Source organism: Pyxicephalus adspersus, chromosome 9 (assembly GCF_032062135.1).
Source record: "Pyxicephalus adspersus chromosome 9, UCB_Pads_2.0, whole genome shotgun sequence".
Lineage (NCBI taxonomy): Eukaryota > Metazoa > Chordata > Amphibia > Anura > Pyxicephalidae > Pyxicephalus > Pyxicephalus adspersus.
The window spans coordinates 12,076,594-12,095,315 of NC_092866.1; the positions used below are offsets into that span (position 1 = coordinate 12,076,594).

Genomic DNA, 18,722 nt, shown 5'->3' on the forward strand with positions numbered 1-18,722 from the left:
GTTTCAAAATAAAAGATGATGTTGTACTATTGGACTTTCTGGATTCCTTCTGTAGACATTAGATGGCTGAATGACGGACACCACCAGGATTGGTGGATTGGTATATAACCAGGAATGATGGACACCACCCACCTGTGGCAGATTATGGGTTATAGGCAACCATATTGTGGTTTAAGACAAGGGCTTCCAATTAGACCCCTTAGGTCTATTAGTCCAGTGAGTGTATTTTAATCCCATTGGTGGAGATCACAATGCATGTCTGACATATTTAGACTGACGATCTGCTTTGCATGGCACTGCCAAAAAGTTTGTTTTAATGGAAACCCAGAAGAAGCAAGTGCAGAAGAAGGTGGCCATGGAAGGTGCAGCCATTATTTGGAGAAAAGGTTTTGGGGATAACTAGGTTTTCTGAAGGAACATGTGTGCAGGCCCTTGGAGGATGCTTGTTCTATAGACCCTGACCTACCTTAGAAGGTAAAGCAAGCCTACTTACTTTAAAGTGAACATGTGCCAATGCTTGGCAAAGCAATAGGTTTACTTAATATGGCCATTACAGAAGCACATGTTAACCTTCCTTTTCCCTGTCACCCCCATCAATCTATGAAGTGTCTTGGAACGAGGAAAGGAAGCACTGCTTGCACAGGGATGAAGTCTCTCTTCTCCGTACCATGTGCAGCACTGGGTATCTAACCAATTGCCAAACACCAGCACTGTCACATGAGAGGAAGAGGAATAAGTCTCAAAGTCTCCTAAAGTACCGGATGTTACTCTTAGGTCTCATTGGCAAAATGGAGCAGCAAGGAAGCAAAGTGAAGATGAGTATTAATATGTAATCTACACCTCCAGCACGTTGTGCTTCTCTTTTACATTGCATTGGTCTATTGAACGACACTGTGTGGGTGGCTCATTACCAAGAGAATCATACTGCAGAGTCAGCATATTGAGTCACAGTCAAAATATTGAAAGATGAATACTGATTGGCTGCTGGAGGATACCACATTGTTCATGCAGCTCCTCCTCTTGCATAATGATGTTATATTTCATAGGAAAATAAAGAGTGGTGTTTGCAATGTACTAAGCAGCTGTCAGACAGGTAATGACGGATAATGAAATGGTTAAACAATCAAGGTTATTAAAGTGTAATTATTAGAATTAGGAAAGTGCAGTGTCAACACAAGCACATGCAGAGGGAGGGGAGGACGCTGTATGAACACGTTCCAGTGCTGGGAATGACAAAAAGCAATGGCATCTCTACAGAGAAATCCAGGCATTTCCCCAATCCATTAGCATGTGCACAAATCATGTGAGAATACATGGCCCATGTACCTGGGACCTGAGGCCACATGCTAAAACCAACAAGAGAAACAGGGAGGCTCCGTCTGCGGATGTTACTTCCCTGGCTGTCATGCTGATCTCTATGTCACATGTTAAGGCATGCCAGATAAAGCAGCACATTACAATGCAAATCAGTAAGATAACATGTTTTCCCTTGCATTCGAAATGAATGGCCCCACAGGACACTGGGAAATGTTTCTGGTCATTTCAATATGCCACATATATGCTAACAAACCCTGATCCATGACCTGCAACAAGTATAATGTTGGACATGTACCTGAATGTGAGCCCGAGAGCATTATATTATATTAATAAATAATATTTTAATAATGTTCTGCAGTCTACAGACTACACTATATACACAATCAAAGACAGACAGGTTATAATTCTTTATTGTGTGCTGTTATCCCAAGAAATGAACACAAGGCTGGACTCGTCCTAAACTGCAGGTAACCAACAGCCAAAAACCAAGTTGGCAGCAAATCTTTTTTGTTATTCAGCATCAACTTAAATTTGTCTGTTGGCTCCATAACTGGACTGACCGGCTTCTCATCTGTTTATAATATTATAAACATATAATATAAACATATACTGTATATGAATAGATGAACTGTGCCAAACTCTATCTAATTGTTTACTATGATATCCATACATCCATCCATTCATATCTATCTATCTATCTATCTATCTATCTATCTATCTATCTATCTATCTATCTATCTATTATCTATCCATTATCTATCTATCTATCTATTATCTATCTATCTATCTATCTATCTATCTATCTATCTATCTATTATCTATCTATCTATCTATCTATCTATCTATACATCTATCTATCTATCTATCTATCTATCTATCTATCTATCTATTATCTATCTATCTATTATCTATCTATCTATCTATCTATCTATCTATCTATCTATCTATCCATTATCTATCTATCTATCTATCTGTCCATTATTTTTATTTCTGTTTGTTTATCCATCCGTTCATCAATTACTCTAGTAATCTATCCACCCAATATGTATATCTATATGTCTATTTATTATTCTGTATGACCAATATCTATCCCTCCATTCATTCTTTCTTTCGTTTTCCTTCCTTCTTTCCTTTCCTTTCCTTTTCTTTCTTTCTTTCTTTCTTCCTTCCTTCCTTCCTTTCTTTATCTTTCTTTCTTTCTATCCTTTCTTTCTTTCTTTCTTTTTCTTTCCTTCCTTCCATCCTTTCTTTCTTTCCTTTCCCTTCCTTCCTTCCTTCCTTCCATTTTCCTTTCTTTGTTTCTTTTTTTCATTCTTTCTTTCTTAATTCCTTCCTTTCTTTCTTTCTTCCCCCTGTCTATATTTGTCCATCCATCTATCCATTCTGTTTTATCTCTTTCTATTTGTCTATTCATTTTCTGTACATTACTACATTGTACTCTACATGATGTACATTATTCCCCCTATCTATTCATCCAATAGTTATCTACTGTATCTATCCATTATCTTTTCATTCTTCCTTTTTATCTATCAATTTTCTTAATTCTGTCTATCTATCTATCTATCTATCTATCCTTCTATCTATCTATCTATCTATCTATCTATCTATCTATCTATCTATCTATCTATCCTTCTATCTATCTATCTATCTATCTATCTATCTATCTATTTTCTTCAATCTTTATGTCTGTCCATCCATCAATGACTCTAGTAATCTATCCACCCAATATGTATATCTATCGTTTTATTATTCTGTATGACCAATATCTATCTCTCACCTCTTTCTTTCTAACACAACTCTTAGGGTCCATTACATACACATTATTGTGCAGCACCCTGAACAGGTGTCAATGCACCTTGGAGACGTATTCATTGCAGCACATCACAATGCATGGAAATGCACAGCTGCAACCAGTAATGTTCTGCATTGCTATTTGATCAGGTGAAGGACCCTTAAAGACAATGGACCCTGAATAGGAAATCTGGCAATGTCTCTCTAAATATGTTTCCATTGAAGAGAGAATACCCCAGCATATTAGGTTACCTTTGTATTTCCCATCAGCAGTGCCCAATGACAGGGACCCTTTTACCCCATGTCTTGCATTTAGAAAATCGCCATGTGCGTGTGTATTATGATTATGATGACAGCCAGTTGATAAATGTACAATGACACAATCATTTTTTATAAACAGATTTATCAGTACACAATGTAAAACCGATCAAACGTGCCTTCATGTTTTCATTCTAAACATGCAACACATTCCAGTACAATCACATCTCTTGTATGTACGTAGGTGGTGGAAATACCACAAATGCATTCTGAGTCACCTGCTCAGCGCTCGGGGCTCTTATTGTGTTCATAACTGACAATGATTTCACCGATTATAGCTGTGTTCCTCAACCGGGGTCCCTCCAGAGGGGTTCCTTGAGCAACGAGCTATTTGTACCTCTCAGGTCAGTTTAAGTGACACTAAATATCTTTTTGGCTATCTGTAAGGTTGGCATTCTTACTAATGACCAGCAATGTAAGAGGCATTTTTCCTACTGACCACCATCTAATATACTGTGAGCTGCGGATTTAGCATTACAGTAAGGTTTCCTAAGTTAATTTAAGGGGTTAAAAAAAGATAGATGGGGGGGGGGGGGCACAGAAAGGTTATGTTGTGCAATAACAACTTTTATTTCTTTTTATGGTATCCAAAGTCCACATCCAGATGAAAGCAATTTAGTCCTTCATTTCTGTGACAACACAGCGGTATGTGTCTGACACCTCTGACCTGCAATCATTATAAAGTATACAGTATCAGATGTGATCTAACTAACATTCCTAAAGAAATACAATCAGAAGATTAAACTCCCCCAAAAGTTATACCAAATACCAAAACTGTGGGACTGAGATATTTAAATATTTCTTATGCCACATCATCTTTTTAGATGAACATGAATAAATAAATGAAATTACTATGAATGTAAAAATGAATAACTCAAAGTCAGTAATATTAGAAATCTGTAATATATGTTCTTTCTAATCCTAATGAACTGTGAACACATATCAGATGATTGTTGCTCAAGATGAACATCATGGGCAAAAACTGTCATACGCATTTTGGACAAAAATCTGACATCAATCTTCTTCAATATTTATTTTATTTATTCCTATGGAGCAAGGTACCACTTGTATAACAATATCAATATATACTGTATAGTAAATATAAACATAAAGCAAATATAAACATATAAAACAAATCTTTATACAGTTAGTCCCCGGGTTACATACGAGATAAGGACTGTAGGTTTGTTCTTAAGTTGAATTTGTATGTAAGTCCGCTACAGGTACATTATTTTAATAAATGCAATTAGGACAGATGTTTGTCTCAACATATTATTAGGCAGTGTGGTGTCAGTTACTGTAAAAAATCCTCACTGTGATTTCATCACAAAGTAAAAAAAAAAAAAAAACAACATTAAGGAGCCTAGACATTGATTAACTTTTGGAACAAGCTTTGCTTTGATATGCAAAAAGAAACAAATGCAGAGTTTGTCTTGGTCATTAAAGAGTTACAAGAGGCTGCAGAAAAGCTCATTGCTTAAGATCACCCACAACCTCAGCTGTGTTTAGCAAAAGATTTCTTCTGCAAGTCATGCAGACTTCTGTCCTCCACACGAGCCAGCAGGGAAGCCCGTTCATATACAAGAGGCGTCCGTATGTCGGATGTCCTTAACTCGGGGACTACCTGTATGTATGCTCCAAAGGGTAAACAACCCTTTTATATAATGTAAAAATATTATTTATTTTTTAAACTGCAACACACTTTTTTTTAAAAAAAAGGGTGAATTCCCTTTCTGTCTGCCGCGGCGATCAAGACTGAATAGGTGCTCAGAGACTCCTGGGGTATCTACGTCAAATACCCCGGGAGGCTTTTGGGTGCTCCTTCTGAGCATGCTGATCTTGGCCATGTGAAAAAAGATAATTTTCCTACATTTAAGGGAAAGAGATGCTAATCTCATGCATGCGCAGTGAGATCGACTCTTTTTTCCCTCTTTACAGCGAGATACGTTATCCAATCTCGTGCCTGTGCAGTGTGAGATTGGGTGACGTACCCAGAAGAAAGAAGAAGACTAAAGATGGCAGTGCCCAGTGCGTACTCCGCGGCCCGAACAAGGGAGAATTCCAGGGGGGCACAGGACTTCTCCAATGCGATCTGCGAAATTATTGGTACGTGTGATTTTTTTATTTTTCAGTTTAGTTCCCCTTTAAGGAAAGATATGAACATAAAAAAACATAAAGATGTCATTTTTAAATATTATCACCCAAGTTTCACCCACTTTTTACCCAGAAAGTACACATTTTTCACATTGGATTCAATAGAAAATGTGTAAATCTAACTTTACTGATGACTAATTAATTCTACTAATTGAATCCAACGTTTTAAAGTATTTAAAGCCAAGATAAAACATAAAAGCCATCAACAAATTTTGAGTGCCAATGTAGCAGTTATTAACAGCAATCGTCCTCCAAATAAAATCAGAGATGGCATTGATCGGTTGATTTGTTTTGTCTGGAAGGGACATTTATAATTAATATGACGGCACAGGGCTGGCGGTCCATTGCATAGAGCGCAGGGTTTGGTGACACGGTGACAAAGCAGGTGTATCTCAGTAAAAGACAATGACGGTGACACAATACACAGAGCCATTTGGTGTTCTGTGTTCGGCGTCCTTTGTAATTAGAACATTTTTCATCTTTTTTATACCAGGCACCTGGGCCATTGTCAGCACAATACCATATTTATCAAGGCTGAAGACTCATTTATTCTTCATTTATTTTGATGAAAGATTAGACAATGAGAATCATTACCTTCTCCATTTAAATTCTTTCATGGGACAAGCGATGATCATCAAGGTAAATAATGTATTGTGGTAACCATAAGCCATTAATACACATAATTACTGAATATGACATTCTTTTTGTTTTACTTTTTAACCTTTTTTTTTCTTTTATTTTCGTTTAGTTAAATTTAGTTAAAGCTAAAATATTGTTTATACGATTAGTACTGCAGTTTTGGCATGAGTTGTATATTTCTTCCTGATCTGTACTGTACAGGTAGTCCTTACAAGTTACATACAAGTTAGGAACTGTAGGTTTGTTTTTAAGTTGAATTTGTATGTAAGTCGGAACAGGTAGGACAGGTAGGTATTAGGACAGATGTTTGTCTTAACATAATATTAGGCAGTGGGGTGTCAGTTACTGTATAAAATCCTCTCTGTGAGTTAATCACAAACAAAGCAAAAAAAAAAAAAAACCTAGACATTCATTAAATTCTGGCTGTGCTTTGATATGCAAAAAAAAAACAACTGGAGAGTTTGTCCTGGTCATTAGAATTACAAGATGTTATAGAAGAGCTCAGTCTCAGCTGTGTTTAGCAAAAGATTTCTTTTGCAAGTCATGCAACTGCCCCTCTCCCCCCTATAAAGCATCAGGCCTGCACAGGAATGAGGAGCAGGGAAGCTCTGTTGGTATCTAGGAGTCGTCCATATGTCGGATGTCCTTAACTTGGGGACTACCTGTACTCCAGTGTGAAATTTTGCAGGAACTTCCTGCAATAAAGACCAGTCAATGCTGCTCTTCCTCCTTGAGTAGGGTGACTGGTCTTGTCTCCGCCCCCTCCTGTAGTTTTCTGCAGGCAGCCTGAAGTAGGGGGGGATCTATTAGGCCCCTCCCACATTTCTTTTCTCTGCATGTGCAGCACACTTATGATGTTGGTACATTTACAAAGTAATTTTGGGGTTTGCAAGGACATTTGCTGCACACAGTGGAGTTATATCCTTTATGGCTATTTTAGAATTTATTCAAGTGTCTGAAGTCCCGCTTTATGTCCATGTGCACTTTAAACCTGCAATAATGCATACATTTATGCACATTCATAATATCTTTCTGCTGAGAAGTAAAAGGCACCTAATCAGTTAAGTCTCTCGTTTTCCTGTGTATACAGAAATCAGAACATAATATTGCTATTCTGTGCAATGCTTAGACATGAGTTATGTGTCTTCAGGTGCTCGCTCAGCACTGAAGGGTTTGAGTCAGTAGAAATTCCACCAATTCCGCTGAGTAAAAATGATCCGCTTATTATCTCCTTATCACAGTTCACTTGGAATGGAAATGATGCAGAAAATGTTTCTTCCGGTGGTTTAGTGTTCTAAACACAATTCAGCATGAGGACCAGGAAACCCAGCGTCATGGTCAGGGAGCGTTATATGGTGGGATTAGCTATAGGCCATACAGTCTGCTTTATAATCTCTTGGGGCCCCGACATTGTTTCTGAATCACCAACCTTAATGAGCCAATGTTATTCAATGTTTATGATGACAATAATCTGCAAATGATCCCTGGCAGGGTTTTATTGTATTTCTTGTTCAATATTCAATAGTTGTTTGTAATGCAATAAATGTTATTCCTTGTATTTGGTACTAAATGTTGCAAGCCTGAATTAGGAAACAATGGAGGGGGTGATGGATGGTGAGAGAGAGGAGGACATAGGGAGAGCTGGAGGGAAACAGCCAGAGAGAGAAAAAGATAAGGAGGAGATGGAAGGATGGAAGAAGAGAGCGAAAGATGTAGGGAGGGGGAGAGACAAATTAATGGATGGAAGGAAGGAGACTGAAGGCCCGACTTATTAAAGCTCTCCAAGGCTGGAGAAGATTCACTTTCACCAGTGAAGCTGGGTGATCCAGCAAACCTGGAATGATCAGGTCCAGGATTCAAAACATTTGCTAACAAGAAGAAATACATTCCAGGTTTGCTGGATCACCCAGCTTCATTGATGAAAGTGTATCCTCTCCAGCCTTGGAGAGCTTTAAGCTAGGTACACACTTCCAATAAGTATCGCTCGAAAACGAACGATTACGACCGATTATGCACGATTATATTTGAACGAGCGTATTGTGCACAATTCTGTACATGCTGTAACGATACGATCGTTCAAAAATAGTCCACCAATGGTGTACACACGCTAGATACAATTGTTTGAACGATGAAGGGAGTGACATGTAAAGGGGAAAGTGTATTGGAGAAACATGCACGATCACTGAACGGCCACGGTACACGCAATAGATAGTGAACGATCGTCGGCCAATCAGATCCGTTGTGACGGTCGTTCATTTCCAATGACAATCCTCATCGCTGGTCACCTTTTTGTGAACGATTTTCGGCTGATCGGCTGTTCGTTTCCAACGATAATTATTGGAAGTGTGTGTGCAGCTTTAGAGAGAGAGGAGGAAGAAGAGATAAACAGAGAAAAAGAGACAGTGATACACAGAAAGAGAGTTGGTGAGTGTAGAAGATAAGAAAAGGGAGGTAGAAACAGACAGAGAGAAATGGAGAGAGAAAAAAACAGACAGAGACTGAGATAGTGGGAGAAAAAGACAGAAACAGAGATGGGAAGGAAAAATACAGATAGTGGGGGGAAAAAAAGACATGGAGGGGGAAAGACGGAGAGAAAGGGATATTGGAAGCAAAAGAGAGAGATGAGGAGAAGAGAGAGAGACAGCGGGAGAAGAAGAGACAGACATTCATAGGATGGGGTGTTAGTATCAGTAGAAGGAAGAAACAGAGAGAAAGAGGGGATGGAGAGACATACAGAGAGTGACGGGGGCAGACATTAGGAGAAAAGGTAGACAGAGATAGAAGAGGATGGGGTGAGATGTATACATAGAGTAGGAGAAAGAGACAGACAGGGACTTAAGAGTGAAGAAGAGACAGCCAGCAGAAAGTGCCAGACAGTGAGAGATAAGGGAGGACCAGACAGACAGAGATAACTAGAAGCAGAGATAGACAGAGGGAGATGGGGGAGAAAGAGACAGAGAGACAGACAAAAACAGAAAGAGAGATGGGAGGGCAACATACTGATAGTGGAAAAAAAAGAGAAGAAGGGGGAAAGACAGAGAGATATGGATATTAGAAGTAAAAGAGAGTGAGAGATGAGGGGAAGAAGAGAGAGAAAGACAGCAGGAGAAGAAGAGACAGAGATCCATGGGATGGGGGGTTAGTATCAGTAGGAGGAAGAAACAGAGAGAGATAGGGGGGAAGAGACATACAGAGAGTGACGGGGCAGACAGATAGTAGGAATAATGGTAGACAGAGACAGAAGGGTGAGATTTTTCAGACAGAGTAGGAGAAAGAGACAGACAGGGACTTATGAGTGAAGAAGAGACAGCCAGGAGAAAGTGCCAGACAGTGAGAGATAAGGGAGGACAAGACAGAGATAGATAGCGAGAAGCAGAGATAGACAGGGACAGAGGGAGATGGGGGAGAAAGAGACAGATAGTGGGAGGAAGAGACATATGGAAACACAATGAGATGGGGGAGAAAGAGACAGATAGTGGGAGGAAGAGACATATGGAAACACAATGAGATGGGGGAGAAAGAGACAGAATTAATGGGTGGTAGAGACAAACAGGACAAAAGGAAAGAAAGAGAGAAGGAAAAAGGCCAAAACTGAAAGAGAAATAAATCAAAAGCAGAGATATGGAAAGGCGTAGGACGATGGTGGTAAAATGGGTGAATGAGGAGAGTTAGAAAGAAATGAAAGTGATGTTGTTCACACAAACTTCCTGTACAAGAATAATGTCCCGCTCTTTCTGCCTTTACTTATAAACGTTGCTTGATTATTTATAAATCTTCTGGAAAAATCACTTCTGGAAGTGTCGATCTGGTGAATTCCTCAGCGGCTCCTCCAATGACGTAGGGATCAACAGGAGAAACCAGTAAATGTAACAAGAATCTGACACTCCCAAAGTGTTGACTTTGATCTACTATGGGGTTGGCAGCTCTATCAACTATACCATAGGTGGGGTCACTTTCTTTATTCATACGTTTTTTAAAAAGACTTCAGGCATTCTAAGCATTTTTCATTAATTTAATGTAGAGGAAAGTATTCACTTTGTTCTTTGCAGGTAACAGGTTGGTATTTTTATTAAGGTGACAAGGTTACTTTACACACTATATATATATATATATATATATATATATATATATATATATATATATTAATCCATCAGTATTAACTTCCGAAACAGAAAACAATACCCAATTTTGAAGTCTTGGAATACCCAATTTAGACTTGGATCCAGTGCCTGGTCAATTGGGAAAACTTTTAACAAACAATTTACATTTATTACATGGAGAGTTTGAAAAATACAAACAATGAGAGGTAAAATCCAAATATAGGGGAGGTCCTTGGTTAATATTGATGGCCATAGAGACCCACAATAAAAAAACATTTGCAGAATGGAAATGGCATGAATATATATAATTTATAAAGGTCTGGTCTGTTGACAAGTATCGGTGTACTAAAAATTAGTTACTATACTTCTATGGGTATCCTTATTCTTTCTAAGCAGTATACTCCAATGCTGGGACTGTACATTATCTTGCACCACAAAAAATGTCTTAAAGGGAATAGTGGGTAGTACAAGCAAAGAGTTATATTTACACAAGCAATGTTAGTTTTAGGGTTGTCTACAATGGTAATATTACAGGCTTAGAGTTAGTATTTTACACAGGGTAAATGTTAGGTTTAGCATAAGAGAGAGAGTTATTGGGCCTCCAAAGCTAGAGATGATACACTTTAATTAGTGAAGCTGGGTGATCCAGCAAACTTGGAATGGATCTGGTCCAGCATTCAAAACATTTGCTAGCAAATAGCAAATTACTTTGAAGCAATCCATTCCAGGTTTGCTGTATCACCTAGCTTCACTGATGAAAGTGTATCCTCTCCAGCCTTGGAGGGGCCAGGCCCAATAGTGGGAATATATGGAGGGGTCATAGGAGGGGATAGTGCCAAAAACTTCCACATGAGCTCCTGGTGATGAAAGGTATAGCATTTATTGGCATTTCTTTATATCCCCATATCTGAGCCTGTTGACCTGTTAATTGGAGCCAATTTTTATTGTATATATATTGTATATTGACACTTCCGGAATGCCCAGCTAAATGCCATTTACCGTCATCCTTCGGCACCCATTGTACATAAGGAACATTGCACGTATTTTACACAGTGCTAAAACAAAAATAGAAAACCTCCTGCAGCCCATCCTCAGAACACATGGCCTGGATGCTATATACAGTGAATTCCTTCTGATATTTCTGTGTTTGACAGATAATACATTGTGTATGGAAAGTGAACAAAGCCTGTACAGCCACAAGGCATGGCTCTTTTATGACAGATAAAACACTGCACAGGAAGCAGTGCTGATAAAAAGCATAAATGTGACCTAGAAAGTATTTTATAGATGTCGGTGCATTTACAGTACAGTGAGAAAAAAAGAAAAACTCCAAGCATTGTTACAGCATGAAATGTATCCAAAAAATGTATAGATTGTCTTTTCATTTTAGATAAAGTTACTATGATTCCTTACAGGCAAATTAAGCACGGACTTTTACAGTTTTTGTGAATGGGACTGCAGCTTCTGGTCGCTTGTTCGGAACTGTGCTACTTTCTTTCCATGGTACACAAGTACATACTTGGCATTGCCGCCTTTTCAGCTGGTACTGCACCAAAGCTAAAGACAAAAATTTTAGCCATAGGTGGGGTATGATGGATTTTTCAGGGGGAGATTTACCACTAATAGTTCCTGCCCCAAGTTTTAGGTTTTTGGTTGTTGCCAATCACCCTTTACTATTCCCAATTTCTATTAATGAATTCTCCATGATGCTAAGGTCCAAAGGTAGAACATAACCACTTTTTAATGGAGGTATGCAGACCCAGGAACATAAAGTCGAGCTTTCATGCATACCCAAAGTTGAATAAAGTATTTCTGAGGTCAGAACTTTTTAGAGGAAATGGTTAGAACTCCTGTAAGTATTGTTTTTGCTTTATATCCCATTGGGAGATTCTCTTTAAATTTTTGTCCCCAAAGTACAACAGGAAATTAAAGGAAATCTAATGAGAAATCCCATCTTGGACAGTTGTCATCTAAGTATGTGTCCCCATTTGCAGGCACAGAGTATAGTCTAGAAAGGATGATCAGTGTACTGTATATATCTCACCAATAATTTATCCCCATATACCTAAAATATTCCATATGTCTGGTGCATTCCTCACCACATTCCAGCACTACCTTCCTTCTTCACACAAACCAAAAACGGACATTTTGATTTTAGGTGGCCTAACCCTTTAAGATTTTAGAAACTAATAGCTACACTTTCTCACAAAAGACAAATTCACAAACAATGTTTCCCCAAAAGTTCCATCTTGTTTCATTAATCCTCATAGAAAAATGCAAAATTAAATTTAGAGAAACGCATCAGCCCTCTAACCCCTCATGCCTCTGAACCAGTATTTATAAATTATAAAAAGAAAAGAAAGTAAAGCCGAAAAAAAAAAGTTTCAGTAATCAGCAATTCTGTTGAGCAAAAACTCATTATTAAGAAAAATGAGAGGAGAAAGGCCAAACTTGATCCACAACTGCTCCGGTAACAATTCTTTATTCCAGTGCAAGGGGACACCTATGACCACACAGCACACTTGTGCTTCATACGCTTACACAGCTTCCAGCTGCATTTCTATTACTGCTATATGAATATGCCAAACCTGCCCCCCTCCCTCAAAATCCATGGGAATACTTTTTTTCCAGCCAGGTAACATTTAAAGGTGTTCAGGGCTGTTATAAACTACTGTTGACCTAATTTTACCAGAAGGTACCCATTTATGTTTCAGTTTTTAGCTTTTTAATCACATCTGGCAGGGCTACCAGGAGATTCCCCAAACCAAAATTAGCATCACTTTTTCTTCTTTTTGGGTCCTGTACCGGAATCCCTTTGATTTCAATGAGACTTGTCAGAAGTTTGGCCAATTTACAACTGATTGAACTTTTTTCCCTGATTTCTAACTACACATTCTAAATGCACATTTTTTGTACATTTTTTGTACAATCTACCAGCAATTACACAGCACAAGGTCTGGCTTATTTGGATTAAAACTGAACAGATTGCTTTATATAATTTTGGTAATGCAAATTTCACAGATTTTAAGCATTTCCATTTTAGGAATTTCCATTGCAAAAGGAACTAAAAAGCTAAAGGTAATCTACCACCAACAGTTTATACATTTGGATATTTATTACGGCAAATTGTCAGTAAAGTCATTTAGACTGCTTGATTATGCTACAATCAAATGGTGCTTAAGGCCAGAAAATTTCCCAGATCCATGAACAATAAAGCCATTTATAAACACTCTAACATACAGAATCCTGGTCCCTGATTTTTATGCACATACAGTCCATAGACAAACACACACATTTGTCTCTTGCACAGTGCCGCTGCTTGCTCTTTGCAGTAAAAGGTGGGGGATGTGGATCAGGACCCAGCCTTCCGGCTGCAGCATGGCGCATGATGCAGTGTGTAAACAATGGGCAGGTGCAGACCCTGTTACTGCCATCAATGCCCACACATGCCTACAAATCATACATGGGCACACTGGGTCATTGGCTGGGACCTGTGCACTCGGCACACGTACATAGAACTGTATATTCCCATGAACAGAGGCATACAGGGTTACACATTCCTCTGCTGCAGTAACATAATATGCCATCACACAGGCACAGGTACAATTAGAGTGATTCTTAATTTGGGGACCAATAAAAGCTGGGTGAGCAATAACAAAAGCATACAGAAAATAAAAAAATAGCATGGAGTAAGCAATTCATCAAATGAAAAGCACATTTATGTATGTATGTATGTATTATATATGTAATAATAATAAACATTATTTTTATAGTGCCAACATATTATGCAGCACCACATTAAATAGGGGTTGTAAATGACAGACAGTTACAGAGAGTGACACAGGAGCAGGAAAGGACCCTGTCCAGAAGAACTTGCAATCTATTTATATGGTTTTCACCCAAATAATTTAAATAAAAAATGATAGTGTTGAATTGAATGTGACACATTGAAGCTTATTGTGACTATGACCCTATCCCCATCTTCAACATATTTACTTATGTTTTATTATACTACCATTGCTGTTGAATTGAACCCATGACTTCCAGCAAGATATATTTGCTACTTTTCTGATAATCTGATGATGATACCCTTGTTCTATACACAACTACATGTGCAGAATGACACCATTCATATATGAGACCTCTTGGAAACAGTAATATTGTACCAATATATCAGAGAAGAGCTCTCTCTTTTCTTCAGTTTCTCATTTCTCTCTCACCCTTTTCTCCCTGTCTTTCTCTCTCTTTCATTTTTCTCTCTCACTCCTTTTCTCTTCCTCTCCCACTTTAGTTCCTCTGTCCCTCTCTTTCTTCTGTTCCCCTTTCTCTTGTTCTTTCTCTCTCTTTCCTTCTCTCACTCTGTTTTTCACTCTGGTCCTCTCTCTTTCTACCTTTCTCTTTCATTCTAGACTCTCTCCCTCTCTCTCTTCTCCCTGTCTTGCTCTCTTTTTCACTTTTCTCTTTCACCCCTGTTCTCTTTTTCTCTTCTCTCTCACTTTAGTCCTCTATACCTCTCTACCTTTTTTGTCCCCCTTTCTCTTTCTCTTTATCTCGCTCGCTCTCTACCCCCTTTTTTACTCTGTCTCTCTTTCTATCCCCTCTCCTATTTTCTCTATTTTCACTCTTGTCTTCTCTATCTCCCTTTCTAGCATTAGTTGTCAATTGTTTGTCTCTCTCTCTCCCCCCTTTGGTCTGTCCCCCCTTCCTCTCTCTCTCTCTGCCCTTCCTTCCTTTCTCTCTCTCTGTCCTTCCATCCTTCCTCTTTCTCTCTCTGTCCTTCCATCCTTTCTCTCTCTGTGTGTCCTTCCATCCTTCCTCTTTCTCTCTCTGTCCTTCCTTCCTCTTTCTTTCTCTGTCCTTCCTGCCTTCCTCTCTCTCTCTCTCTCTCTCTGCCCTTCCTTCCTCTCTCTCTCTGTCCTTCCTTCCTTTCTCTCTCTCTCTCTCTCTCTCTGCCCTTCCTTCCTTCTCTCTCTCTCTCTCTCTCTGCCCTTCCTTCCTCTCTCTCTCTGTCCTTCCTTCCTTTCTCTCTCTCTGTCCTTCCATCCTTCCTCTCTCTCTGTCCTTCCTTCCTTCCTCTCTCTCTGGCCTTCCCTGCTTCCTTTTTCTCTTTAGTTTACTCTTTAGCTTCTCTCCAGTTCACTTCCCTACATTTTTGCAGAAGCAAATGCTGCATGTCAATGTACAACCAATTTCAATTACACAAACATAACCAAACTGAACAAGCTAACCTTCCACCAATGATTGCTATCAGAATAGGGACACAATAAAACTGGTGATGGGTTCCTTGTCCTATTCTTATGTTTTTGTGATTAAGTTATTTGAAAGTGGCTGAACGTTCTATCAAATCACCATAACTATGACTATAAGGAACCAATAACATCACCCACATGGTCTATGTGATCCCCCATTGGTATTATCTGTGGGGTAACACCAGGAAATATTCATCATCATCATCAGGTTTATAGCCAGAATAAGCAGAGAAGTCTCCAGGGCCAAGATAACCCCCACCAAAGAGATCTTCTGCATTCTCTGTAAATGAATAAACTACAATACAATGATCCCTACATAATCAGCAGGCAGGGATATGAAGCTGGGATCTCATATTCAGAGTTCCTCGGAGACACATTGTTGCCAACATTCCCAAACCATTTCCAGGAAAAGCAGAATCTGCAGCTTTAGCAAAGCCTGATAATATTCCCAACAAGCAAACATTTACCAAAATGTATCATCTAAATATTGGAAGCTGAACAAATCTACACTTGATTCCAGATAAAGATTTTAGGCTGATCACTATACAGAGCCTGGGACAATTCCAGGATCCCTGAAAATATGGACAGCTGGCATTGATGAGCTTTTAAAAATACCAATTGCCAGGCTGTAATAGAGATCTGGAATTATTGAGACCAGGAAATCTGGAAAACAAGAGCAGCCCAGAAATGTCATTCTATTTCTCTTAGTCTGCACAATGTGGATGTGTTTAAAATATTCTCAGCTACGTAGATAGATTGCAAGCTCTTGGGTCTTACCGGTGGTGGCGTGCAGCTCGGATACCACTGTGACGGTGCCATCCCGGTGGAGTAGTAGCGATGCCGGGTCCCGGATCCTGGTCCTGGGTGGCAGCGGGCTGTGTGCCAGTCCCCGGGCACATTGGTAGCACACGGCCCATGCCTGCTCCTCATTGATGGGCTGCTCGTAGGATTTCAGCACCTCCTCCAGGGACAGCTCCCCGCATCCCCCTGCGATCCCCCCGCTGCTGCTAGCCTTGGCCATCCGGGCAGCCCCATCACCGGGCACGCAACGGGCAACCCTCCATCGCTCTGCCGGTGGCCAGGGAGAGTCCGGTGCAGGGGATGAGGCGCCGCCTTCCGCTATCCCTCCTACGGGGCCCGTGTCATCAGTGGGGAGGGGAGACCGAGCGCTCAGGAGGGGCTGCACACAGGAGATCCACGGCTAACAATGACAGAAAGGTGACAACACAGGTGACACAGGTGTGCACAGCCCAACCCAGAGCAAAGCTCAGGCCATGGCAGATAAAGCATGTGATCTGGCTGGCTGCCTGACACCTCACCTCTTACTTACACATGGTGTGCCCAGCTACAGGTAAAGAATCACCCACCCAGGCTTGGCAATATTACTTGATTTCCAGGGTGCTATGGGCACCTCAATAATGAGATCCTTTGCCATTCATTCCCTGCTCTGGGTGGAAGTTTTGGGGTGTTTTGGATAGTTCTTGTGTGATTTTAATAAATATGAATAAAAAAATGCAGAAGGGACTTTTTAAAATGGGTATAGCAGATTTGGGGGACTCACCTATAGTGTCCCCATAAGATCCTTTCACATTATTCGCTATTTTGGAGGTTTCAGCCAACTTTTGTGTATTCTTCTTGTTGCCTTGTCTTCTATATAAATAAAACTCCGGTAGGGATGGTGGGGGCTCTTTATAAATGGGACAGCAGGTGTGTAGATTGGGGGGCTCACCAATGGTGTCCCCAAAAGACCCTTTCACATTATTCGCCATTTTGGAAGTTTCCACAAGCTTTTGTGTGTTCTTCTTGTTTCCTTGTCTTTTATATAAATTAAAAGTCCAGTAGGGATGGTGGGGGCTCTTTATAATAGGGACAGCAGGTGTGTGTCCCTTAGAGATCCCTTCCCATTACTCACCACTCTGAGTGAAGGTTTTGGGGTTATTCCACCAGCCTTTGTGTGTTCTTCTTGTTGCCTTGTCTAAAATATAAAACAAAAATACAATAGAGAAGAAGGGAATCTTTTGTAATGGATACGGCCATGTGCAGATTGGGGAACATACCAGTAGTGACTCCAAGATATCTCTTTCCATTATTCCCCACTCTGGGAGAAGGTTTTGGGGTTATTCCATCAGCCTTTGTGTTTTCCTATTGTTTCCCTATCTTCTATATAAATATAAAACTCCAAAAGGGATGGGTGGGGGGGGGGGCTCTTTATAATGGGGACAGCAGATGTGCAAATTGGGGAACTCACCAATAGTGTCCCCAAGAGATCCTTTCACATTACTCCCCACTCTAGGAGAAGGTTTTGGGGTTATTCTATCAGCCTTTGTGTGTTCCTATTGTTTCCTTGTCTTCTATATAAATAAAAGTCCAGTAGGGATGGTGGGGGCTCTTTATAATGGGGACAGCAGGTGTGCAAATTGGTGAACTCATCAATAGTGTCCCCACGAGATCCTTTCACATTATTCGCTATTTTGGAGGTTTCCAGCTTTTGTGAGTTCTTCTTGTTGCCTTATCTAAATTTAAAAAGAAAATACAATAGGGATGATGGAAACATTTTATAATGGGTACAGCCAGGTGCAGATTAGGAAACTCACCAGTAGTGTCCCCAAGAGATCCCTTTCCATTATTCCTCACTCTGGTTGAAGGTTTTGGGATTATTCCACCAGCCTTTGTGTGTTCCTATTGTTTCCATGTCTTTAATATAAATAGAAAGTCCAGTAGGGATGATGGGGGCTCTTTATAATGAGGACACCAGGTGTGTAGATTGAGGGGCTCACCAATAGTGTCCCCAAGAGATCCCTTGCCATTATTCGCTATTATGAGTAAGGTTTTGGAGGTTTCCACCAGTTTTGTGTGTTCTTGTTCAGGGATGGTGAGGAGTCTATAATGGTCATAGCAGATTGGGGGACTCACCAATAGTGTCCTCCAGTTAGAAGCCATTGGTAGATGGTCAAAAGTTGGGCTAAGTTCAGACTGTGGGTTGTCAGTGGAGTAGGTTATGATCATTGCTCAAGACCAGTGTACCATACCTGTGTGTTGTATGTCACCATGGCCACCTGTAGCCTACACCAGAGTGTATGTGACAGGGTGACAATGCATGAGCAAAACTGGAAGATGTTTGTCACCCCCACAGAAAGTGCCTTAACCTTAAAGC

At 40.0% G+C, this 18,722-nt stretch overlaps 1 protein-coding gene across 1 annotated transcript in view; it reads right to left on the minus strand.

The window, feature by feature from the left end:
- SPIRE2 (spire type actin nucleation factor 2) overlaps positions 1–16,672 on the minus strand; it is a 47,237-nt gene extending 30,565 nt beyond the window's left edge. Inside the window, exon 1 of the mRNA XM_072422606.1 lies at positions 16,346–16,672. Coding sequence (XP_072278707.1) covers positions 16,346–16,589 — 244 coding nt within the window. The 5' untranslated portion in view covers positions 16,590–16,672. The remainder of the gene's footprint in view (positions 1–16,345) is intronic.
- Positions 16,673–18,722: the final 2,050 nt, after the last annotated feature.